At 44.3% G+C, this 24,388-nt stretch overlaps 1 protein-coding gene across 5 annotated transcripts in view; it reads left to right on the top strand.

Moving 5' to 3' along the window:
• bnc2 (basonuclin zinc finger protein 2) overlaps positions 1 to 24,388 on the top strand; it is a 168,468-nt gene that overhangs the window by 95,648 nt on the left and 48,432 nt on the right. Inside the window, exon 1 of one of the 5 annotated variants that reach the window (XM_061717729.1) lies at positions 18,378 to 18,604. The exons of the other annotated variants lie outside the window; for them this stretch is intronic. Coding sequence (XP_061573713.1) covers positions 18,593 to 18,604 — 12 coding nt within the window. The 5' untranslated portion in view covers positions 18,378 to 18,592. Of the gene's footprint in view, positions 1 to 18,377; positions 18,605 to 24,388 lie in introns of those variants that run through there. 5 annotated transcript variants of the gene reach the window in all.

Genomic DNA, 24,388 nt, shown 5'->3' with positions numbered 1-24,388 from the left:
TACTGCAGCTTCAAAGAAGTGGTTCAAAACTTCAGTGGAAAAAGTCTGTGTTTTTTAAGGTAAAACCATGAAGAGAGGAGCAAACATTTTTCTGGCTCTTAAGTCTTTTTTTCTTTTTCTTTTTTTTTTTACCTCCAGTAGCAGCGGTAGTAGCGACTCTTCATGCAGTCCACACAGATTTAAATAATTTATCTCCTCTTGCTCTCCCTCGATCTTGCACTTTCTCCCCCCCCTCCCGTTCCCTCCCCTCGCCTCTCATTCCTCTTAGCACTTGCTTCATTTGTTTGCTTTGAGGAGCTAAATCTTGTTTGCGCGTATTAATAAGTCAAGGCGGATTATGCCCCCGCCGCCGCGGCCCCTGTAGCGTCCAAGCCCTCTCTGCTTACACTGGGTTTGCGGATGGGTGGCTCTGTTTGCAGAATGCCCACCCTCCAGTCCCCCCTCCAAATCAGAGAGGCCTAGCGCGCCGGGCTAATTAGATTAATTCCGACGCCTGTAATGATTGCTCGCCATCTATTTTTAATGACTGGTGCATATCAAAGAATAGTAAAGCATGCTACCAGCAAAGCCTGCTCCCAGTCCCCCCGACGTGTCAGGCACAGTTGGGGGCACTGGGTACTTGCTTGAGTGTTAGCATATTGCCATTGTGTGTGTCTCTGCGTGCATGAATACATTTGTGTCACTGCAGGCTAAGAAGGAACATGTGTTCATCCCGGCCTGTGCCTCTCCCGCAAACACACCCTCCCACAAAGCAAACAAACGCTAAACAAATCAACAAATACATAAATTAGCAGCCATTCATTAAAATGACACTTCATTCCAGCTGTTGTGGTTGTCATTTCGAGTGATATATGTCTTTAAAAGCAGCTGCAAAAAATTGGTTTTCTTTTTTCTTTTTCCGTCTGACTTCTCTTTTTTTTCCTTTCACTCCACTTCCTTTTTTTTTCCTGTCAACTTTCTCTTGGAGAAAACAAAAGCAAACCGGCCGTTATAATACGTCGTCGAGCATTAAATCACGGTTTACACCTTGCCATCCCCGAGCAAACGCGTTCATTACCCCTCTCTCTGCATTTGAGAGGTTGCTCATCTTTAATAGATAGATCTAAGTCTCTGCCGTCTTTCTTCACCCCTCTGTCTCTTGGCCTTGTAAAAGGGAGTATAAATATTTGAGAGGGAAGCGGTTCAAAAGTGGGGAAAAGGGGGCGTTTAGCGTAACCCATTTGGAAACACAAATGTGAAATGAGAGACTGTGAAGAGTAAAGGAAGGATGAAAGAAAAGGCACAAGATCATGAGGCAAGAACCAGAAGTCATTCAGAGCAAACTCCCTGTACACCCCCCCTAATTTTCATCTTCTGTTCCTCTCACAGGCTGAATAAACATGTTCAACTCTCTCTCTCTCGCTCACGTGCACACACACACACACACACACACACACACACACACACACACACACACACACACACACACACACACACACACACACACACAGTAGATTTCCATAAAATATTAAAAGAGGTGTTTCCTGTAATTATAGCACTGTTTGCCTCCGCCTCAAAGCCTGATCTGTAATTAAACAGGATTGCACACGCACATGCCAAGGTAAAGCACGCACAACCCCCCCACCCCCCCCAAACATACACACAACACACACACACACATATCAAGCATGGTGCAGACTCTTGAGTAGATTGATGTAATTTATACTCTCCTGTAACACATGCTCAAATTTGCGCTCACACACGCATACACACACACACAAACACGCGCACATTACTCAATGGACTCATTCATAAACAAGCGGTCATACGCATTGAGGCTTGAGCAAACACACACCTTCTCCGTCATCACACACATTTTTATCTCACTCCCACAAGGAGAAAAAATCAGGAGTCTGGAAAATGCTATCCTTCCCAGACACCCCATTGTGATGTTATCTCCATAAGTATCCATATATTGATCCACCTCCCTCTTCCCCCCTTTTTAATTCTCTCTTCTTCCCACCCCTCACTCACCTAGCCCTTATCTAATCTGGCTTCGCCACTAATGGCAGCCATTCCCAGCCATGAACAAGTGCCATAATGTGCTCTGGTAAGACGTTATGATGTGAAATGACCCCACTGATTGGCTCGCATCCCCACTGACAAAAAAGAGGTGGCGGCAGTCACTTATTACTGTTAATGAGCTGTGGGATGGGCTCAAAGTGGCATGTCGCACGCGCACGTTTGCACAAAGGCACGCGTGTCTTTTCATATGCACGCTTTCGTGCTTTGCATAATTGTAGCGGCATTACTCCACCTGTCTGTGGCCCAACAAATTTTCTCTCGTTAGCGATGGGAGGCCCCACTGTGTGGGCGTGTGACGAGCTTTTAATGGCCGCCACTTGGCATTGTCGTGTCGCGTTTTCGATGACTGTTGCATCTGTTCCTATTTTTCGCACCTGCTGTACACACCTGGTATGTCTGAGGTGAACAAAGCGAAACACGGGCATTTATTGTAACAAACGATACAAGCTTTAGGTTTTTGAGTAAACGGCGCCGGAAGCGCAAGAGCTTGGCTTGTTTAGGCTGTGAAACAGGAGCTATATATACCAAAAATATGGTGTAAAGTTTGGTATCAAACCAGTGTGTCAGAACCACAGGTAAAGAGAAGACAGGGAGACAGGGTTGCCCATAGGCAACCAAAACAAAATGTTAAAAATGGTGAGAATAATTCCTTCCTCCCCGTGTTAGCATGTGTCCACAGCCACTGTGTGTTTTTCAAACTGGCAGCGCCTGCCGGGGCTAATCCATGGGACGCATCCAATCAGCCACAGTGCATGTGCGACACATGTTTTTTTATTCAATCTTCTTGTCTTTTCATCTTCCGCCACCACCAGAATGCTTCCTGCTATTTTCTTCCCAGCTCAGTACAAACGACTAACAGATGTTTGAAGGCTGGAACATGCGTTCCCCTTCTCCGTGTCCTGTGCTGCAACTAGTCTGTGACAACCTTTGCACTCTCACTCTCTCATCTTTCCCACTCTCTTTTTTTTTTTTTTTTTTTTTAATTTTCCCTGAAGCCTGCCCTTCCCTCGTCTGCTATGTGGGGACAGGGAGCTGCACCCATCTCCCACCCGATCCTTTTGAATATTTCTATGTCTGATTCTGATTCTTTCACTTTATAGCATTTGCGCCGGCGACCTGCGTAACTGCACCCAAATACACGTAGACACTTCCTCTCAGGTGTCCCGGCTATGCAGTTGGAGATGTATTTATGCAAATGGAAAAACTGAGGTATTATTTGTTCTCATGGAGCTCATAAAGATAAAAAGGTAAAGCCACCGTAAGCAGAGCAAGGTTTTGATCTTACACTTCTCATACAAATCAGTAATTAACATCTCATTCCAAGCATTTGCTTATTAATCAGATTCTCAAACCAATAAATCAATGGCACTTTAATAGCGCATACATGGAAAAAATGTATTTATGCGGTGCTGTGGCTAGGACGGAGGATATACTGGGGTGTCTGGGAAGAGTCAATATTTTCATATGTAAGCCTGTGAAATTAATGACCTAATATCTGCAATGAGAAAGCTTGTCTTAAAGGGATAATCCTCCCCCTGCTTCTTGGGAAGACAGGAGCAGCAGAATCGATGAAGGTTTAGGCGCTGGGAAATTATAACTGCATACACACTTGCATACCGCACATTGACACGAACAAAAACATATTCTGGACGACGTGCAGGTGGGGTTTTAACTCTCATCTGCTAGAACGAACCGTTTCCGTGGAATTATGTTGTTTTACTCGATCACTAACACTGACAGCCTTTAATTGTGAACCGAAATTCACAGTCGGTGACATTTGGAAGTTATTTAAATTAGCAATCGGCTGCTTAATTAAATCCAAAGAATAAATAAGAAGGGGGGATTTTACATCCATCTTTCATGGTGAAAACACATGGTGAATTCTATTGTGATTTCTACTGTGCTGCAGTTCACAAACTGTAATCCTTTGAAGATGCTCAGATTTTTCTTCTTTTTTTTTTAAAGAAAAGGGCTCATTTATTATTATTTAGGTTGGTGCATGTGTACGTAACCCTGACCAAGCTTATTGATTACAATACCAGGAAAGACAAGGCCCTTTTGTGTTCACCAAACAGCAGCAGTTTCCTGCACACACACACACACACACACACACACACACACACACACACACACACACACACACACACACACACACACACACACACACACTCCGAATTAAATTGTCATTACTTAGCTGGAACCAAGGAGCTCAACAAGACAGAGGAGACAGAGGAAAGGAGAAAAAGAGAGACCAAAATGGTACTTAACGCTTTCATTATCCAAATGAATGAAAATCACGTCAATGAATCAAGACACTGTACATCTGTTTGAAAATCAGTGAACAATTACAAGAGGAAGCTAATGAAGACTGGGGCTTTGTGCGGCAAGACCTCAAAGCCGTCAAAAGGCTTTTGATTCCATTTGCAGGAAAGACATCTGAGGGCAGGCTGGTCCGATGCCAACTGACCTGCTTCGTCTGACCTCTAACCTCTGTAGTAATTCGGGAGCCGGGCCGATAGCTGATTCATTGGTTTGCCCAGTGGTCTAGAGAAAGAAAATTTGTGTACAAATACTCATTTTAATTTCACGCTCCCTTAATAAATTGTTCAACAGCCTTTCAGCCTCGTGGCACACTGACCCTGCACTCTTGCAGATATGAGCGCGGGTGCAAAAAGCCCACTCCCTATTTCAGCATCCGTAGGACAACTAGGAAGAATGGAGTGGTAGGGGGCATGTAGAGGACAATCATTAGACTGCACAGAAGGAGGAATGAGGAAAAGCTGCTGGGTGTTAGATGAAGTGAGCGGGAAGCTCAGCGGTCCCCGAGCATCTGGCGGCGCATCACGGGGAGCCACGGTCCCTGTCATTAATAGTGATGAAATCATTTAAGCCATCAGGACTAAACGAGCCAGTTAAGAGACACTCAGCGCTACACTTCTGTCTTGAGACAGAGACTCATTGCCTGCGTGCCCTGCTGGCATTGACAAAGTGAGAGAACAAATAGATGTGTGCATGCATGCTAGCTGACAGGGTCCAGAAAGTGCATTAACTATTACAGACGTGTGTGTTGCTTTTATGCAGCTGTGTTTATGATGAACCCAACTGCTGCAGATTGAAGCTGAGGGGTAGTTTCCAGTGCTTCGGTGGGGTAAAAAATACTTCAAAATGAGTTTTAACTCTTAAATTTTACATTTTTCAAATGACCTGTCTTTGGTTCAGTGATGGAAAAATACAGCACAAATTACAGTTACAAAATAATATTATAGAAGTTTTTCAGTTTTTAGCAACATCTGCAAATGGGAGGAAACAAAAAGCAGAACAGAAGTAGAGGAAGATAAATAGTTGCTGTAATTGAATAGTTCAAATAATAAACTCTTCAACAATTAAATAATTTAACAATTTCAACCAACTTAAAATTCAGAAGCCCCATTTAAAGGTTACACTGCTTTTTTGTATAAAATGTGTATTTTCGTTAAATAGAAGTTCAAATATGTTGAGAAGGGTTCAACAGGCCTGAAAAGCATTAAGAGCTCAACATTAAATGAGGAGAAAAGTAAATGTTACAGCCCCGACAGCAGGCTGGCTCGAACAGTTGGAGCAAACAAAAAAAAAACAGGTCAATTATCCATCCTTGGCGCTACCTGGTTGTGAAGCTCTCGTCTGTGTTCCGTGATTCACAGCGGTGGAGGCGTCCCGTGTGTTTGGTCACCTCAGTGAAAGGAATGTGAAGTTGGTAGAATAAAGCAACAAACTTGTTTATTATTGGTGCGCCACAATTTACAAGAGATGTACCATCATTAGAGCTGCAAGCGAGTGGAGAACCAAACCACTGGCTAAATCTGCCATGAAATACTAGACTGCTGCAATAAAACCTGAGCATCTGCACCAAACTGGAAACAGATGAACCCTGTCAAGGATACATTGTGCTCTTTTCCCCTCCTTGTTTCCTACAAGGCTGCGGGTCTTCTGCAGATGGGTGGTTAAGAAAAGTGTTTCTTTTCCCTTTTCTTTTTTGCATAATTACATATGCTCGTGTGCACGCACGCAGCGTAGATGCAGATCACGCGCGTGTGGTAGTACATGCACTGGTGTATGCTTGTTGGTCTTTGTGTGTATCATGTTATGTGCTACACAAGTACTGAGGCCACAAAGGAAATCCATAGCCAACAACAGCACAGCTACTGGCAAGCAGCCATACCACCCCAGAGGCTTATGGGATAGGGTTTACAACCAGAGACGGATTGTAGGAGGGTGAAATCTGTAAGGGTCACCCTGTGCTACACTGCATATTGTGTCCAGTTATTCTTCAGAAAACTGTCAACTGCCTTCCTAGGATTTCTCACCTTTCTCCGCGATACGTTTTCATCATGTGATAAAAAGCAGCTCTCGACCTATAGGCTACGCTGCACTCGTTGTACAAATAAGGCTATTAATACCAAGTATTACACTGATGTAGTGCAGAGTTCCTCAGATTTATAGACTGCATTAGGAGTCAGATGAGAACATTATGGTGCTCATTGTGAATTAGGGCATGGGCTCAGTGCCTTGTTTGCTCCTGGGGCGAGGTTCTGATATCCCCTTACTTCCTCACAGCCCTCACTCAGAGGGGACAAGTGTGCTTTTTCCATCTCAGTCCCAGACAACTTCTTTCCAGGATGTTGCCGCTTCGTTATATAATGATATTTGATCACTGCAAGGCCACGCTGGATGACTGGTTACACTATACAGATGTAGAACGGTGATTGGTTTATTAGCCTTATAAACATAACGACGTGCCGTGTTAGCCGTTTTGGCAACGTGAATAAAAAGTGGATGTAAGACGCTGGGGTATACCTCTCTTTTCTGCTCCTGGTGATGCATTTAGATGATGTGTTAAGTTTGCAGTAATTTGCTGGACTCACTGTTAAGAGTTTGGGACTATTTTCTGGTGGCAGGAGAAAGAAAGTGGAGGCAGAGCCCAGAAAGCGCCAATCTCATCACTACCACTGCCCCCCCCTCTCCCCCTCCTTGGTCCTGTCATCCTTTCCCCCCTCTCTTCACTGGGCATTTCCTCAGTGACGTTGCCGTTTATTGACAGAGCAGTACATCCTAGGCATATCTGGAGATTAAGTTGCAAATTTAAGCAATGGGAAAATCAATGGGTTCCTCTTTTAATTCATGAGAAAGGCTGTCACTCCGAGAGAAAAAAAACAGTAGGGCAATGTGGCTGTTTAGATCACATTCATCTAGGGAGAAGCAAAAGAGGAGGAGGACAGCATCCTTTAAATCTCTCCATCAAGTGAAGGCAAGTCCGGTGGTTGGTGGCTCGCCAGAGATAAAACCGCTGAAGAAAAAATATAGATCCTCTGCTTCCACCTTTATATGCGACTTCAAGTAGCTGCTTTTGTAGATTTGTGTTTTTGTTTTATTATCATTAATCAGAAGGCCATTTTCTTTCTTTCTTTTAAATTGGCAGTTTTATTTTAGGAACAGTAGTAGTGACTAATGTAAAGAATACTGCTTCAAACAGGCTTGTGCCTACACAGGCTTGTCTTTTTTTGTTCTTACATAAAGCTGTGGAGTCCTCTTGGCCTTTCTGTTTTCATCTTCAGAGGCTCTGAACACAAGCTGCTTTGTTTTTGTTACGGCCAACGTTTAGTTTTACCAAGAAAGAAAAGAAGAACCAGCAGTTTATAAGGAAGTGTAATAGGTGTACATGTCACCTAATTCCTGAACACTGGGCATCTCTGGCAAATATTCAGGAAAGTCATCAGACTCAGCGGCGGGTTTTATGGCTCCTCTAAACCGGCCGTGTTCATCCCCAGGTTAGACTGTGTTACACTGTATCCTCTGCTGACTTAAGGGAATTTGATTTTTTAATGAACAGCTCAATATCCAATTCATTAAAGTGGCTGTTTTATTTGATGCACTTTCCTTACTCCAGCTGAACCCGGGGAGCAAGCCGTGGGGACGACGGCAGATGGAGTCCTGCTGAAGGATGTCCAGTTGGACGCGTAACGTACGCAAGTGTGTGGCCGCGCGCGGCCCCTCGGAGAGACTCCGGGGCTCCTGCTGATTGCGGCTCTTCTCTGCAGGGGCAGAGATCAGGAGTTTTACTCTGTTTGACTGCTGAACGACAAGAGCCGTAATTGGCCCCGCGCACACTCTCCCTCATCATTAGAGGCAAGCCAAGAGGCAAGCTTAACAATCGGTTTGGGGGCGCACTGCCAGTGCTTTCTCTGGCTCTGTGAGTGTCCATCTGACGATGAAAAAGCATAAAGAGACACGTAAGGCGTTAGTAGTGGCGTGCTGAAAATGTCGCCCATGGCTCCGCTTTTGTAGGTATATGAATCCTCTGCCAGTTTGTAATTAGCCAGGCTCTTACTTACCACCTCATCTCCGAATCTGTACGGTACATCATGCTCTCTCTTGCATGTTATTGTCTCCAGGACACTTGTAGCAACAAATACCTGAGGCCGAGTACGCTCTGAGATATAATACAAACAAGCATTGCATGACATAAAAAAAATAGGAAATCTAATATACAGCAGGTTGGAGGCCCCCGAACAGGAAGAAAAAAAAGTATCGAGTGGGAAGGTGAAGTAACATAAAGCAGAGAACCTTTTTGAAATTTGAAAGGGTAAGAGCAGGAGGAGAGGAGGCTCCCCAGCAGGGGCCTGGGGGGGGCGGTTGGGGATATGTCAGGTGCCTGAGCCGCGCTCTGTGCCGGCCAGTGTTGTTGTTACACCGAGGGCAGAGCCACAAGTCCGAAAGTATTGATTTCTCGCCTTGTCAAGAGGCAGAGAACTGTCATGTGGAGAGCCCTGACCTTGGTACACACACTAAGACAACTATTCCCCCTGGCCCCCCACCGCACGGAGAGGAGAGAGGAGAGGAGCAAAAAACATATCAGCATCGGGCAGCAAACAACAACGAGCTACCACGTAGGGGTGGGGTGGAGGAGGAAGGAGAAGAAGAGAGAGGAGTTGAGCATGAGAGGAAGAAAAGAAAACGAGGAAAGGAGGGAATAAAAGTTGAAACAGGAAGCAAGACAGAAAGGGGAGAGGAGCTAACAGTTAAAGCCAAGGCCAGTTCCCCCGAGTTGTCAGTGGGCAGCCTGGTGTCTGGTTATCACGCTGTTTGAAATGACAATGGCTTGACTTGTATTTTCCTCCTGAGACTCAACTCAGATCTATAAACCAAAGGGGGGGAGGGAAGCGGGGAGGCTCAGAGTACTAGAAACAAGAAAAAGGCTGGTCAGATAAAGAAACAGAACAAGGAGATGCTGGCAGAAGGAAAGCCTGACAAAAAGAAAAAAGTGAGGGAGAAAGAGAGAGGGAGAGAGAGAGAGAGGGAGCGCGCATTTGGCTGCTTCTGTTTCTCTATCGCTGTGCTGTGCTGTGCTTGTAGCCTTTGAGATCCACATGGAGAGACAGAGAGGATGGGGAAGGGAAATAAGGCATCAGCTCCAGTGAAATGTTTTTCATGTGGAAGCTCCGCCAGGATTTGACAACAAGAAAGGGATTGCTGTCACCTGCAGCTACACGGCGGGGCTCATCCCAAGTCACTGCGGAGAGACGGTCGGAGAAAACACGAGCCTACAAAGAGCTCTGCCTCAGTTAGATCAGGGTGACAGACACTTAAGAGACCCAGCTTTAGTCACACATCTCTTGCCTCAGATCAGGGCGTTTTGCTAACAAGCTCAGCAGCAAGTTCCCGTCTCTTATACACAGAGGCGCAAGAATAAAGGACACTTTTTCATGATGAAGAGTTCTGTATGGAGTTGTGAGGGAATCTATGCATAAAGTCTCTTTTTTTTTAGTGATTCTGAAAGAAGTGAACTCCTAATTGAATTAGCTGGCTTATTAGTGTTTGACATTGTGAGCTTGGCTATAAGTAAGGAAGTGGGGACTTGGGGAGTGGATTTAAAGAGCAGAGTTGGTTTTGGGTCTAATTTTATACTCTCCTGGCACACATTATTCCCTTTGTAGATGCAGTTAGGCCCAGATATGGTAATGCTAATAATACATGTGCACGGGGTTTTAAAACGACTTTCTCACGTAAACTGCCAAACCTGGGAAGCAACTCTTAAGCCCAGTGGCTGCAGCCTTGTCGGGCATCGTCAGTGCTGGAGATTCCTCATTTATGCATGTGTATAATTAAAAAAAGATCAAGCTTTCATTAGAAGGGTGTCATTAGGCAAACGATGGAGATAAACTGAGTTATTGTTCCATTTGAATATGAGAAATGTAACCTTCCTTATCATCTTACAATCCTCTTATTTGAATTTGTCTTGAAGGGAAGAAAAGGGAAAAAAAACACAGCTTAAACACACCTTCAGCTATAATACTGTTTAGTAGCCTTGATGCTGATTTTTGCCTGTTAGTCAGCCCTAATTTGGTCAAATCTAATTGCTAATTACGCTCGCTTTCATTATCTCAGAGACTTAAATCCAAGGGCTTTAGAGGTATTAACTTAAAAAAAAAAGAAACTTTGATCAAAAATAACAACATACACTCTTGACAAGTCTGTGCAAAATAAAAAAAAACACACACACGCATACACAGTCTGTTTAATCTGTTTTCTTAACTTTCTCTGTCTGCTGTCGATAGTCACCTCTGGACGTCCTGTGAACACAGTCTCTGAGAAATGCAACTCTTTATCATTATACAACGGTATCTGATCAGTAAAGTGTTAAAAATGACTGGTAAGATTGCTGATTATCATAAAACAACTTTGTTCCTTCGACCACACAAGTATAAGGGCTCTGATCATCGTTTCAAAACAAATAAAACAGGGTTTCTAAGAATAGGACTAACTGCTTGCTAACATGTTAATAGGCCTCCAGGATCAGCGCTTTGGATAGGACCTTTAAACAGAATGAATGTGTGCCACTCGAGGTAATGAAAGATTGTGCTAAAAGAAGGCCCTTTACCCTCTTAGTCAGCTCTCTTAGGGGGTATCACACCGTTTGAGCCTTTGGTGAACTAGAACATGCCAGTGAGGCCTGTGGGCCCCTCTGCTTCCCTGTGTGGGTGCCAAAAGGCAGCGAGCCAAGCAAATACCCTGACTGACATACGATAAACTTGGGGACAGGTGACCAAAGTGAAATGGGCCATTCTTCGAATTCCATGCAAGCTTCCAAGTAGCAACATGCCAAGAGGGAATTTCGCCTCTCATAAATCCAGCGGGGGAAAAAAAAGAGCAGGTCAACACCCTCTCTGGTGTCAACAGGTACGATGAAACATGGGAGCATTAAGGTTAGACATCTTGATGAACTGTAATGCAACTCTTTTCTTGCTGTGGCAAGCTAAGTCAAGCTCCACCGTACTCATCTCGGTACCAAATAAGACATGCTAAGAGTTGAGTTGGGGTAAAAAGGCCAGTGTATTTACTCAGACTACCATGTGGGGATGTTTTTTTTCCAAAAGATCAGATCTGACAAATAACCAAAGACGAAATAATCCATGAAACAGTGTAGAATAATTTGTTTTATAGGCATTTGTCTATTCAAATAAGACATATTATGCAAAATTAAATCATATATTTCACTGTGTCAACTGACTACCAACTCAATAACTATAAAACTCAAATATATGTCATTTTCTACCAGTTTGGTGTTGGACATAAGAGCACATTTTGCTCTTCTTGTTAGCATGAGCTCCCATATTAAACCATATATCCTTTCTCATATGCTTCCTTAGCTGTAATTTATGTTTAGATGTGCCTCTGCAGAGAAGTGACCAATCTTAAAGAGGAAAGGGTGCAGCAGGGTTCAGTGACTCTCTTCTGAAACTGGCTGCTGTGAACAGAGAGCTAAATTCATGGTTGAATAAAGGAAGCTTTTGTACTTTGACATATTTTGACAAAAGCGTGGTTTAGATATGTAAGTCAGACCTCAAAAAGTCTTCTTGAAATGGACAGATCCAGTCAGAAATATGAACCACTTTAAATAATACAAGGAGAATCAGAAACAGTTTGAAATTCAAGTCATAGCAGTACACATTACAATTTCATTTCTTCTCATTGTCTTTTGCTTCCATCCTTGTTTGTCTCAGTTTTTTTCTGACCCGCTCTTGTTTTCCCTCCATGTATTCCCCACTGCCCATGGAAATGCCTGGTTAAGTGCTGTTCTGACATTAGCTGAGTGTATAGTCACAGCATTTGGCCTGGGGACAAATGTTAGACAGGCTCTATAAATATGGATGCCACACTCCCCGTTGACTCCTTGATGAGCTTGCATGTGTCTGTGTGTTTGTGTCTGGGTGGCATGCCGTTTGCTCTGTCACACCACGTCCCCACTGTTTGTTTACTCACTCTGACGGAGATACACTCACTTGCTGATGGCGCTCGCCACCTCCGCCTTGCAAGTGCCAAAATGCTTGCCCCAGCTCTTCCTGTAAATAATGCATCTGTCAGTACCACGCAGCCAGCGGGCAGCGCAACCCCGAGTCATCTGACCTGTTTCATAGGCCGGTGAATCTGTTTATCAGCCTGCGTGTGCGTGCCAGTTGTAGTTTGCCTCCGCGTTCGTGTGTGTGAGTGTTAGAAACTGCCTTTGTCGCACGCTGTCACACCCGGAGAGCTCAGTGCTATGTGTAAATGCCGCCGGCCGAGCCAGCCGTCTTCCTGTGTGTCTGCCGCTGCCCCTGCGAGTGCCCCGTGGCTGCACTGATGCCAGCACGTGCAGAACTGCGGGGAAGGTCCCCGTGGAGAGGAAGTGGGCCATTAGTACAGTCCTTGCCCCGCCATTTTATTCCACTTCAGTACATATTACACAGGGCCGCCCTCTACTAACTATCTAACGCATGCTAATTAGCCTAGCGACAGAGACAGTTTTTTCCTGGATCAGGGAGCTTATGTGCAACTACAGAGCGAAACTGGAAGAGAAAGACATGGCCAGGGACTGATGCTCCATTAAATTCAGCTCTTTTTGCACTTGAAGTAAATGTGAAATGCAAAACAGGAGCTCCCTGTTGCAGAGCAGCGTGAAAAGTATGACTGACGGGACAAGAGGGTCGGAGGTGAGGTCAATAACTTACTGATTCAAACAAGCATTCCATATACCTGTAAATAAAGTTATTTCACTCATGGCTTACCTTGCGTTTTAGACTAGTATGGCGTGCCGTCTGCTCTTCTTTTTTCTTTTTTTTTTTTTACCAGTTCTCCTTTCCTGCAACGTCTTCATTTTCTGGAAGCAAGAACAACCACAGCCTTAATGAAGCTTAATGATGATAGTCATAACACAACAATAATCCAGTGGTCTGGAAAACTAATCAATGCGTCTTCTCTCCTTCCCCTAATGACCTGTGAAAACAAAGCAATAAAAAGGCGGTGTGTGTTTATTTTGGCCCAAGCAACAGGCTGATAGCGCTGGTTGGTTGATTAGAGCAGAGAAAAGCCGAGATGGTCGCAAAGATTAAGAGACACACTAATCTGGTGTCACCAGACGAGGTGAAGGTACAAGTGTCTGTATTTTAGATACTTTTAGTTGAAGCATGTTCATTATACAACCATTATCTGAGAACTAAGCAAATGACTATTTTGTTTTCAGCACGAACGCACTGGGAACCCTCCCCCCACCTCTTATTTCATTCCAGTCAGTGGCACAAACTTGTCATCGCAGACATGCAATAACCACATTTTGTTTCCCTTGTCCTCTGCGTGAGGTGGCTGACCAGCATTACTCTTTTTTTTTTTTAAACCATGCATCTTTTAGCTGATTCCTTCCAGACTCTGGCCCTTTAGCTGAAGTCATTGTGGTGTGCCGTGTGCAATTTTGGGACACAAACCTGCACCCAGCATGGTTCAAAAGTCACAATCCCTCAGATTCATCTTTTCCCTTATTAGGGAGAAATCCAAAACCATGAGATGCTTTTATTGTGTTTTGCCTTTTTTTTTTCTTTTTTTATAAACCCTTTTCAAACATTTTTTTCAGTATGATGTTGGTTGAAGTAACTGCTTTTATTTAGTTCGGTAGAGAAAGGGGGAGAAAGAAAAGCATTTTGATTTAATGATAAAGAGAGAATTTGGAAAAAGAAAAGAAAAAAATGAGTGTAATGCACTTGTAAAGACAGATTCATGCTTCTCATTCAAGATTCTTTGTGACAACATGCTACACAAAATTGTCTTGCATCTTTATTTCCTGATTAATGAAATACTTGATTTACATGATTTGATGAGGAAATGATTTCTGCATGTACTACACAAACACACAGAGGACAAGACTACCTTAACCATGCCCTCCTGAGTCCACACCAAACACTCGTCATGCATTTTAGATTAGGACACATGGAATTCTTGAAAATGCCCTAAATTAAAATTATTTATCAAGCTTTTCTTTTTTGTACTTTGTATTCCCCGGTCAGATCATGTAAATACCCTAACACACACACAACACACTCACACGTCAGCTTGGGAGATCACTGTCAGGTGGATTACATGATGGGGTGATGTGTCTTTTTCCCCCCCGCTTGCTGGAGAGCCTGGTGTCCTGATTAAAAATTTCAGCTCCACTGCCTTTCTAATTAATTAGCGAGGCCACTCAGAGGATCGCTGTGGACCAATTAGTCTCTAGCAAGCCGATGATGCCTATCGCTACTGCATCACCGTGCAGCTGTCGCTCCCTGCTCCGAGGACGGCCGGGGATGGACCCTCAGGTGCTCACACAGGTTCATACAGCGGCATTCATGCATGCGTAATACACCAGATGCACACAGCGCCACAGTAATGATAGACATCGAAGAGGAAGAGGGAAACATGCACACAGACACACTCATAAAGATGTTTGGAGATTGAAATCATCTATAATCAAATTAAGATGAATGCACACAATATGCCAATTGAATGCAATTTTAAAAACCATGAAATAAGCCTATAATGTTATGATTTTAAAATTTTGGATTTTTTGGGGAAAACCCTTTTACTTCAAGCTTAAAAAAATGTCTGCATGTCTTCGAAAGCTGCATCAGTCAGGACAACAGCCACTTGAGGAAGCTGCTCCTCTTTCATCCCGCTTATCTTCATTGAAATGAAAATCAGATGAAGTACGATGGAACTGTTTCTGGACTCTGACAGAGACCTTATCCTGCATGCTGACCACAGGGCTGGGCGGGGAGGTGTCTGCGAATCCTTCAGAGGGGGGTGGCAGAGTTTGCTGACTTTGTGAGAACGGACTAGTTAGAAAGCTCATTTCCACTTCAAAAAGGTCGTCTGAAGCATGGCATCAGCAGGCCTCTCCTGCAGTCAGTAGCTGTACATGCGTGCATCCGTGCACGAATACACATACGCGCGCAAACACCATCTGATTATCTCTCATTTACTCACACTCTCGACGTCTTTCCACTGCCTTCTTTCCTTAAAGTCTGTTTATCCGTACTTGAGGAAAATACGCTGATAACGTTTTTCTTTTAGACTCAAAAACAGCCACAAGCGGAAAAAAAAAGGGAAAAAAAAACTGAAAAATGTTTAACTTCAAAGCCTCCAGTGGTGGTGGGTACACACTAATGAACACATTACACATTTCACACACACAAACACACGTAGCGTTGGTTACTGAGTGGACTGTAGATTGGCATGCTCGAGGAATATAGCGTTGGTGTGGGTGTCTCTCCACAGCGCAGACACACGCACGCTTACACGAGTCACTTCGCAAGCGCTAAAGTCAGCACCGTTGTGGCTGATTAGTATGAGAAGAGGGGATGAATATTGGAGGAGGACTCTCAAGAAGCGTCCATGAAACATGGAGAGGATGTCAAAGCATTTTGTTCCCATCTCGTTCATTAGCCTAACTCGGGCTGCTGGACCCTCGCAGTTCATCCGTAATCACACAAATACGAAGACAAAAAAGGCGCGCGCATGTAAACACTGCTGGAAAACAGTTGTAGTTATTAGATCGGCATGTCTGACATTTTGTCGACATAAGTAATTAATTTAGCCTTTCTATTAAGAAAGTCCAAAGAGCCCAATTAACATGGCTAATATTGCTGCATCGTGTAAAAACATCTTTTTTTTTTAATACAGAGGGAATATTCAAATGACTTGCCTTCATTATTCAAATGTATAAGCAAAGTCATCACTGGGGAAAGAGACAAGCCGGGATTCACACTCGTAGGAACGGGGAAATGATAATCAATCTTTTAGTTCTGCAAAGTAATCAAATAATAAAAAGCGTGTGTGATTTTTGTCTGGTTTTCCTTGTTTCTGTCATCTAAAACTGGATGGCTTCGGACATTGTTGTCTTTTAGGAAGTTCATTTGTCATGTCTTTTATCATATTTTCACTCCATATTGTGTCACAATAATATTTTTTTTAATTATTCAACGAAAGAAGAGCACATATTTTGAAATCTTTCCAGAATTTGTAACCATGGCAAGCGTGCATCACATTTTTGTAGTACGCACGCTCAAACAGGAAGTCAGGCCAAATCCCTCAGCTTTACTTGTAACACCCCCACCCCCCTTCCCGACCTACTCAGAATCAAACAAATAATATTCTTAATTTATGAAGTGTAAATGTAAAGGTCAATAGCCAGTTTGAGGGACATTGCATAGATCGTTTGATTTTTCTTTTCCTCTTTTTCTTCTGATGGCTTTGTGGGTGCCATGTTTTCTGTTTTCGCGTTTGTTCGGGTATTTGTTTTGTAGCTAGCTCGGAGGGCCCCACCACTGCAGGGCCTGGGCTCTTGGCTCCACTCTCCCACTAGTATAGCTATAACAAAGTCAATATTACAAAGAGGTAACACATGTCGAGGTATGCTTCAGCCCTGCCTCGGTGCTGTGATCCTGTACTAGAGCGAGCACACACACACTCACATTCCTTCTATGGTCTTCTATGGTAGACTGCCTACCTCCAAGAAGAAAAATGTATCCTTCTTTTTTTTTCCTTTTCTTGTCTTTGCAAATTTGTCCTCTGGTTGAAGCTGGTATTTTAGCTGTTCTCACATGTGAAGTTGTTCACGTATGTGACTCTGGGAGCGTGTGTGCAGGTCTCCAGTTGCACGGTGTTATGTGTGAGTGTAAAGTACTTGTTGGTTGTTTGTGTGTTCTTATAAATTTCGAGCGTATGCGTGTGTGCATGTGTGTGTGAGGGCCAGTTTGTTTTGTTTTTCCCTTACTTCAGCACATCTGAGAGAGCTTTTCTGGAACTCCTGAGCCTTGTCCAAACAAAGATGGCCGAATGTGAGGGATGGAGGGGAGGTGGATCAGGGCGTGCGTGCATGTGTGTGTGTGTGTGTGTGTCTGTGTGTGTGTGTGTGTGTGTCTATGAGCGTGTATGTGTGTGTCTATGTGTGTGTCTGTGTGTGTGTTTGGGATTTTTCAAGTAAGCTGGGACCAGAAGGGCCTTGCGAGAAAACCAAGAGGAGGGAGAGAAAACCGAGCCCCTGAGAAAGGCAGCTGGAAACACGGAGGCTTGTGGTCTTTCTCCCCCCCCCCCCCCACCACCCTCCCGTTTCTTACTCCCTGGTCCAGCTGCACTCAGATGTGTCCGTAACCCCCCCCCCCCCCCCTCAAATCACCCCTGCACTCCCGAGCTCAATGCCACTGCCAAGAGGGGAGAAGGGAGGGGGGGGGGGGGTGTCGCAGCTGGTAATACTTACTGGCCATTTCACCGCGGTAAAGGCATGAGATTCATTAGGCCGCGTGTTTTGTGCTGAGTACCGGCCGTGTTATTGTTAGGATGTGGTAAAATTATAAATATGGAGGGGTAAGGGGTATTTGGGGGTGCAGGAATCTAAGTGGAACGGATGGAGAGGAGTGGGTGAGTGAGAGAATGCGGGGGGAGGAGGAGGAGGAGGAGGAAGAGCAGAAACATGCCACTCATTAACTCCTCTTCCACAGTCTTGTTTCTCATGATTGGGTGGCAATAAAAAAAAGTCTGTCACAATTTGTCAAAGTTAATGACTCAATGGCACACCAGCACTCAAGGGCTGGAATACACGCTAGCATATGTCGAATTAGTCAATAGCTTTATAATTGCAGAAATAAGGAATCTGGCTTCAGCTAAATGAAGCGGACTTAAGAGGGTCCTGGGAGGGATTTCACAATTTGGCCAGGTCGATTGTAGAACGGCAATCACCAACTGCTTTCACTGACTTTCTCTCTTTCTTCCCTTTTCACCTGTTTGAGCGGCTCTGCATCTTCTTCGTAAACCTGTGGCTCCGAACCAGCGTCTCGCCGCCGCTTCAGCCCCTCTCTATCTGTGAACTTTGTAAGACAGATAAAGATTAAAGCGCTCAGAAGGACTCTCCTTTGGTCTCAGTGTCTCTTCCCACCAAACGCGCGCACACACGTATACACATGTTAGGTCATAGACACTCCTCACTTCACAGGCTCTCTGTGTGGCTTTGGGAGTGACACAGTTGTCACTGCAGTAATGTAGCTATTGGTCGAATAATCTATCCCTCCTCTCTCCGTCTGTTTCTCGGACTTGTCTCCCATTTCTTTCTGGCAACTGGGACTGTAAATACTAATGGAAGTTTCTGCGTTTTCTTGGAGTCTCTTACCCAATGTTGGATCGACAGAACTGAATCAGGAGCAGTCTCCTCACTATGCTGGCTGAGGTAAAAAAAAAGAAAAGAAAAGCTGTAAATGACCCAAATGACTTGCAATTTTTTAAAATCTTTATTTTGCTCTTCCACTTGGTAGAGCAAGTATGTGGTTCAAAATAATTAGGAAAGTATAGTTATTCGTAGTCAGACTCAAAGTTTTGCAGCTGCTGGGTGTGCAGGGCCAGGTGTTTACAAGTAAACCACTGTTGCTGACATGCTGTTTGAACAAAACTCTGAGGAAAGAAACAAATATTATTACTCAGTCGTGTGTCTTGAAAACCAGCCAATCTGTCTGCAGTAGTGTTCGGTTTAGTTGAAAAAACACATACATAATTTGGAGATTGCTTACACACAATTAGTGCATGCTTTTTTACAATAAAAATGGTCAAAGAAAATAAAGAGCTATTGGCAAGATTAAATCTCGGAGCTCTTCCAAGATTTTTCTGGCTGGGAGCTGGCTTGAGTAGGGGAATTCACTGCGTGTGTGTGTGCGTGCATTGGTACTGTATATGCATGCTTGCATGAGAGGGTATGTGGGAGAGTAAGTGGGCGTATGTAGTTCAAGAGGTAGCGGTGGAGGAAGCTCTGGTGTACCACCATGTTGATTATTGTGATGACTAAATGTCAGATTGGTGGAGTTTCTGTGGTGCTGGCCCCCTTGTTGTTTCACCGCCGTCAAGGCCGCGCCACAAATGTGGATCAGCAATCGTCATGGCGACCCCAGGGAAGACTCGCCAATCGCTCTGACTAATACTTTTCTTTGTCTTACGGGTGTTGATGGGCACGGGACGACGGCGGCCACCGGCCCTTCCCTCTTTGTTTTTACCAACCAGACCCTCCACACCGCTCCAACATTTCTTCCCCTCCACTTCCTCTCTCCTGTCTCTTTTCTCTGTTTTACTCTTTTCTCTCAGCCAAACATGTGTCTGGTCTCAGTGTGTGGTCACGTCCCTCACGCACGTCTCCAGGCGGAATCCAAGCGTGATGTTGCGCTCCGTCGCTGTAATATTTGCATTCTGCGAGGGCAGTCAGTGGGTCGGCAAGTGCAGGTGTCAAGTCTAACACGGCGTTGTCCTTATCTGCAGCTGGTTGCTCCCTCTGATAGGCTGAAGGTCATAGATCTAGTATATATTGATGACAATGGCCTCTTTATTTTTTCTTCTTTTCCTCCCCACACAATGACTTGTGATAAGGAAGTCTATGCACCACAGAGGGCTTTTTCATCTCTCTGAAATTGCACTGTACCGCCAGAAAATAATTAACAATCCAAACTGCTGATTTTGTAACTAGCATCAGCATGTAAATACTTATTTTAAAATGTTTAAAAGAACAACTGTTATCTGGATAATGTGAATGTAAACTGCAGATAAATTAGCTTTAAAAAGGAACCGTGACATTCGTGAGATAATACGTGCATGACAATTTTGCAATGTACAGCAGTGTCCTTGACATTATTCGCAAGCCATTTTCTTAACTTACGTCTCTTAACAAGCTTTTCTTGTCTCTCAACTCTTTTGCTGCAACTGCTCTTCCCCACCTTTCTGATGCACCAGTTTGGCCCCTTCCCTCTGAACTCACCCCCTCCATACCCTTTGCTGCTTTACTCCACACCTCTACCTTTTCGTCAACTTTCCATTCACTCTCCCTCCATCCATCTCGGCCTCCCTTGGCACCCATCTTTGAACCTGGCCTTGTGTCTGCAGACCCAGAGGTCTGTCACTGGGCAGATGGTTTGATCTCGGGCTGGGGAAAAGCTTTGAGGGGAGCGGAGTGGGGCCAGCAGCTCGGAGTGGGAGGCTTCTGCGTGCACCTGCTGTCTGGCTAAAAGATAGGAGAAGCTGCTGCCGTCTTCATGGGTGTCTATTTGAACTCGTAGTGTAGTGCGGTGTTAACAGTGTGGTACATCGGTCCACCTGCCTTGCTAGCACTAAGAGCACCGCATTCGAGAGCAAGATCACAGGACTGCATTTCTGGCCCAGCATTGTTATATTCCGCTCCCTCTTTCTCACAAATATCAAAGCCAGCTGGGTCCTTTATCCGTCCACTTCACAAACTAGCGTGACTGTCCAGAAGTGCATGCATAGCTATATATCAAGCAAGTGAGTCAAGACACAGGGTTTCATCACTGATCTGGTTTGAAAATGTTGAGGTGGTGCATATCTTGCAGAGATTTACTTTCTGTGGCTGTGTCGGTCCACAAAGTAGGAATGTTGGAAGCAGAGCTTTTATGCTTCTTTGGACATGCGCTTGATTCTGAAGGAATCACAGATGGGTGTTGTGTCTGTGGATCTGAAGGAATCCAGAGCTTTGGTCAAAGTTGAAACTGGATGTCGGCTGGAACGGCTGCAGATGACACTCATTCCAGTTCATAACTGGACACTCTAAACAACACAACAGTCACAGTTCAGCTGTTTAGAGTTTCCTTTTGTAAATGTTTAAAGTCCAAATCAATGACGTTAATCAATAGCAACTGTATACTATGCTCATTCATGGCAAAAAAAGAAAAAAAAACTTTTTCAAATGTATTCATATTAAAACGTGGAAAACAACAATCAGTTGAGTCGTTCCGTCCCTTTATCTGTGATCTGACTTTGGCTGCTTAAACTTTTAATCAAATCACGGCTGTCTCTATTGTTTCTACAGCCAAAGTTTCTTTTGTTGTTGTTGGTTTTTTTTTTAGTAAAAGCAGGTGAGAGCGAAAAGCAACAAGACTGCGACACGCTGCCAAACATCTGAAACTCGTGTTTCAGATTTTTTCACAGACACAATATGGTCACAGAACAATGAAGTTCAGATACACGTCTTTTCTCACTAGTCTTTGTTGAAAGTTTGTTTACTTTGCGCACTTCATTTTCAAACTTTTCAATTTTCAATTTTCAAATTTGGCTCTTTTGAACACCCCGGTAAATAGTTTACACTATGTCAGAAAAAAGGGAGGGTAAATCTAAACAATATAATAGTTTATCGTGTATATTCTATCAAATTTGACATACATCCTCTGATTGACAATAACTATTTGAATATGTCAAGTCACAAGGAGCCTTAGTTAAGAATGCGTGCAAACAGCAGACGCTGCTGCTCCCATTTGTTTGACTTTGGAAAAAAAAAAAAGAAAGGAAGAAAAGAGTGGGGTCCCAGGTCTCCACATGAATACATGAAAACACATGCTTCTCTTCTCCTTCTGTAATCCACCGGGGGCTCACGCCCCATTTGGTTCCCATTAGCATAGCTCTGGTCGCTCTGCCCCATGTCAAAGCCCAGACGCACAGCTGCACAAAGGACAGGGACCTCTGGCTCTGCGACTGCCAGCCGCTGGGCTCAAAACGAGAACTGACAGGGAGGATGGGCCTCACCCAGTGGGGATTGAATTGCGAAAAATAAATGGTCTCTACTCTGTCAGCTGCAGTTTCCTTGTCTTATAATGTAGCGCCGTTTAAATTTGAAGTCATTGTTCCCTACGCTTAATCGCTGTTTATTTTGTACCACTTTGTAAGAGCAGAGACAGCTCTGTTTCAAGTCAAATCCAAAGGATGAAATCAAACAAACAATGATTAGCCTTGGCATGAGGTATTTGCTCCCCTGTATTTTGTAGCATGCTGTGTCTGACTACAAAGGCTTTTTTTTATTTGCCGTGTTTTATTTGTCACCTGTTTCCAATATGGACATTGTGAAGGCCTGATCTATCTGACGGAGCAAGGGCCCCTTTTTATGACACGCAAAGCTGCTGTGCCTCTTTTCCTCCACACGTTGGCCGCACATTTCTGGCAGGAAATTGACAGCATTTCAGCAGCTAACTCATGGATGAGATAATATCTTGTGGGTGGAAGAGAGGACAAGATGCTCCCAGTGTTTTACAGTGACCCTAAGCAGAGACAAATTTAAATCCGAAGCTGATGCTGCAAAGACTTGCACACAAGCTCACAGATGCACACGCACACACACGGGGTTTTCATTTAAACCTCGGCTTTGCTTAACTCAACCAAACAAGAAATGTGGTCTGTGTCTGTGTGTTGAACATGGTAAAGGTTTCAATTAAAGTAGGAGGAACAATACACACTCAACATCCAGCAGCTGCCAGGGTTGGCTTCATTGTGCCTCTTCTGGAGACGATGGGCGACATGGAATCTTGCATTTTATTGTAGTTTTGGTAGCGTGTATTTATACTCTCAGCCTTACAAATTGACAGGGCATTATGTATTAGTTTAATATTTATCCGTTTACAATCTCCCTAACTTCTATTATTTCACGGGACTTTCAGAGGCCAACGTCTGGGTTGAGCGCTCCATATTGTGCTTGATTTAGGGTTGAACTACCGTTCACATACAGTATCTGCATTGATCTTGATTTTTGCAGCCTGTCTGTTTAAAATGATCTTGGACCTTGCAACAAAAGCCCATTGACAAAGCCATCTTTTTTCTACAGCTCTTCTATCCTGCAGTTCTTGAGTCCATCTGTCCCACTAACAGTCTTTTAATTGAGAGTCCTCCCCAGGCTGATGCTGGCCATTGCTGACTGTCGGTGTTTATACAATTGGGTTGGGACAGGGGCTCTGAGCCAAGCAAAACATCCATGAAACATCAAGCCTGCAGCTAAACAAAAACCAGCAGTGAGACACACACGCACTTGAGTCAGATAAGGGCTGAAAACGACGCTTTCCGAGCGCAGCTTGGTTGCGTTTCAGACCGTAGCTGTAACCCGGCAGCTGGGAGAGAGTGTTGACTGTTGTCTGGGTCTAATTGCTACAGCATTGCGGGATACACTTCACTTCAGCTCTTCACCAGCCCATCAGTTTTCTGGTGATTTACAAAGCCATACATACGGTTCCTCGTTCTTTTGCTCAACATCATCCCCTTTTGTTGAAAGCCAAAGAGGAAACCCTGGTGAGCAATAGCACGGTGACTAATGTTGAGTATCTGGCCGGGTCTCAGATAACGCAGCATCCTCCCCCCCTGGCCTGCTGTGACAAATATGTGCGAATCCAGAGGCGGGATCTGGGCCAAAGCTTGTCCCTGACCCAGCCCAGACCAGACATAGGTTAAATCAGGGCCAGCCCAGATCCATGCTGGCCACAGAAAAAGAGTTTTCAGCATGAGACGTGTTTTTTGGTTTCCTCTAAGCCACACACACACTCGGACAAACTCGCTTCTTTGATCATGTTTTTTGGAAGCCATCTCTGACTTATCCATCTGCAACACTTCACAGTTTCAGATCTTTCACCTGAATGTGCAGGATCAATTTTGATGGTGTCATATCACAAACATTTCTCAGGTTACTCTTCTTTTGCATGTTCTATCCGGCTGTGGAACAATACTCAAATGAATACCAAAAAAAAAACGAACAAACAAACAAACACAGGCCATGCCCTCCCTTTCCTTTCCTCTCGTCAGCGGCTGCTCCGTTGCTGCTGCAGTAATGCTGCTTAATGCTGTTGTCTGCTTAATGGGCCAAATATGAGAGGTGCTGCTAGCCAGCGTAATAAGTCAGTGATTAGAGGGCGCCTTGTCACAGCAGCAGCCCTGCAGACAGTGGCACGCTCTAATTGCCGTATTAGACGCCCCTTAACTATCTTGTCAGCTGTCAGACCCCGGCTCGTAAATAGCAGAGGTGCATTTGATATTTCCATTTGTTTATTTCCATCTTCCTCCGTTACCGCTGCCGCACAGACAGGTAATTAGAAAAGGCCTGTGCCGCGTGATGCCATTTTGCTAAATTCGGCTCCTCCAAATTAGACTTTTCTGTATGTCTCCATGCACGCAAAGTTACATCATGGATGAAGAAAGTTTCAAAGGCAAAAAA

Source organism: Cololabis saira, chromosome 1 (genome assembly GCF_033807715.1).
Source record: "Cololabis saira isolate AMF1-May2022 chromosome 1, fColSai1.1, whole genome shotgun sequence".
NCBI lineage: Eukaryota > Metazoa > Chordata > Actinopteri > Beloniformes > Belonidae > Cololabis > Cololabis saira.
This window is presented reverse-complemented; position numbering and strand designations above follow the sequence as displayed.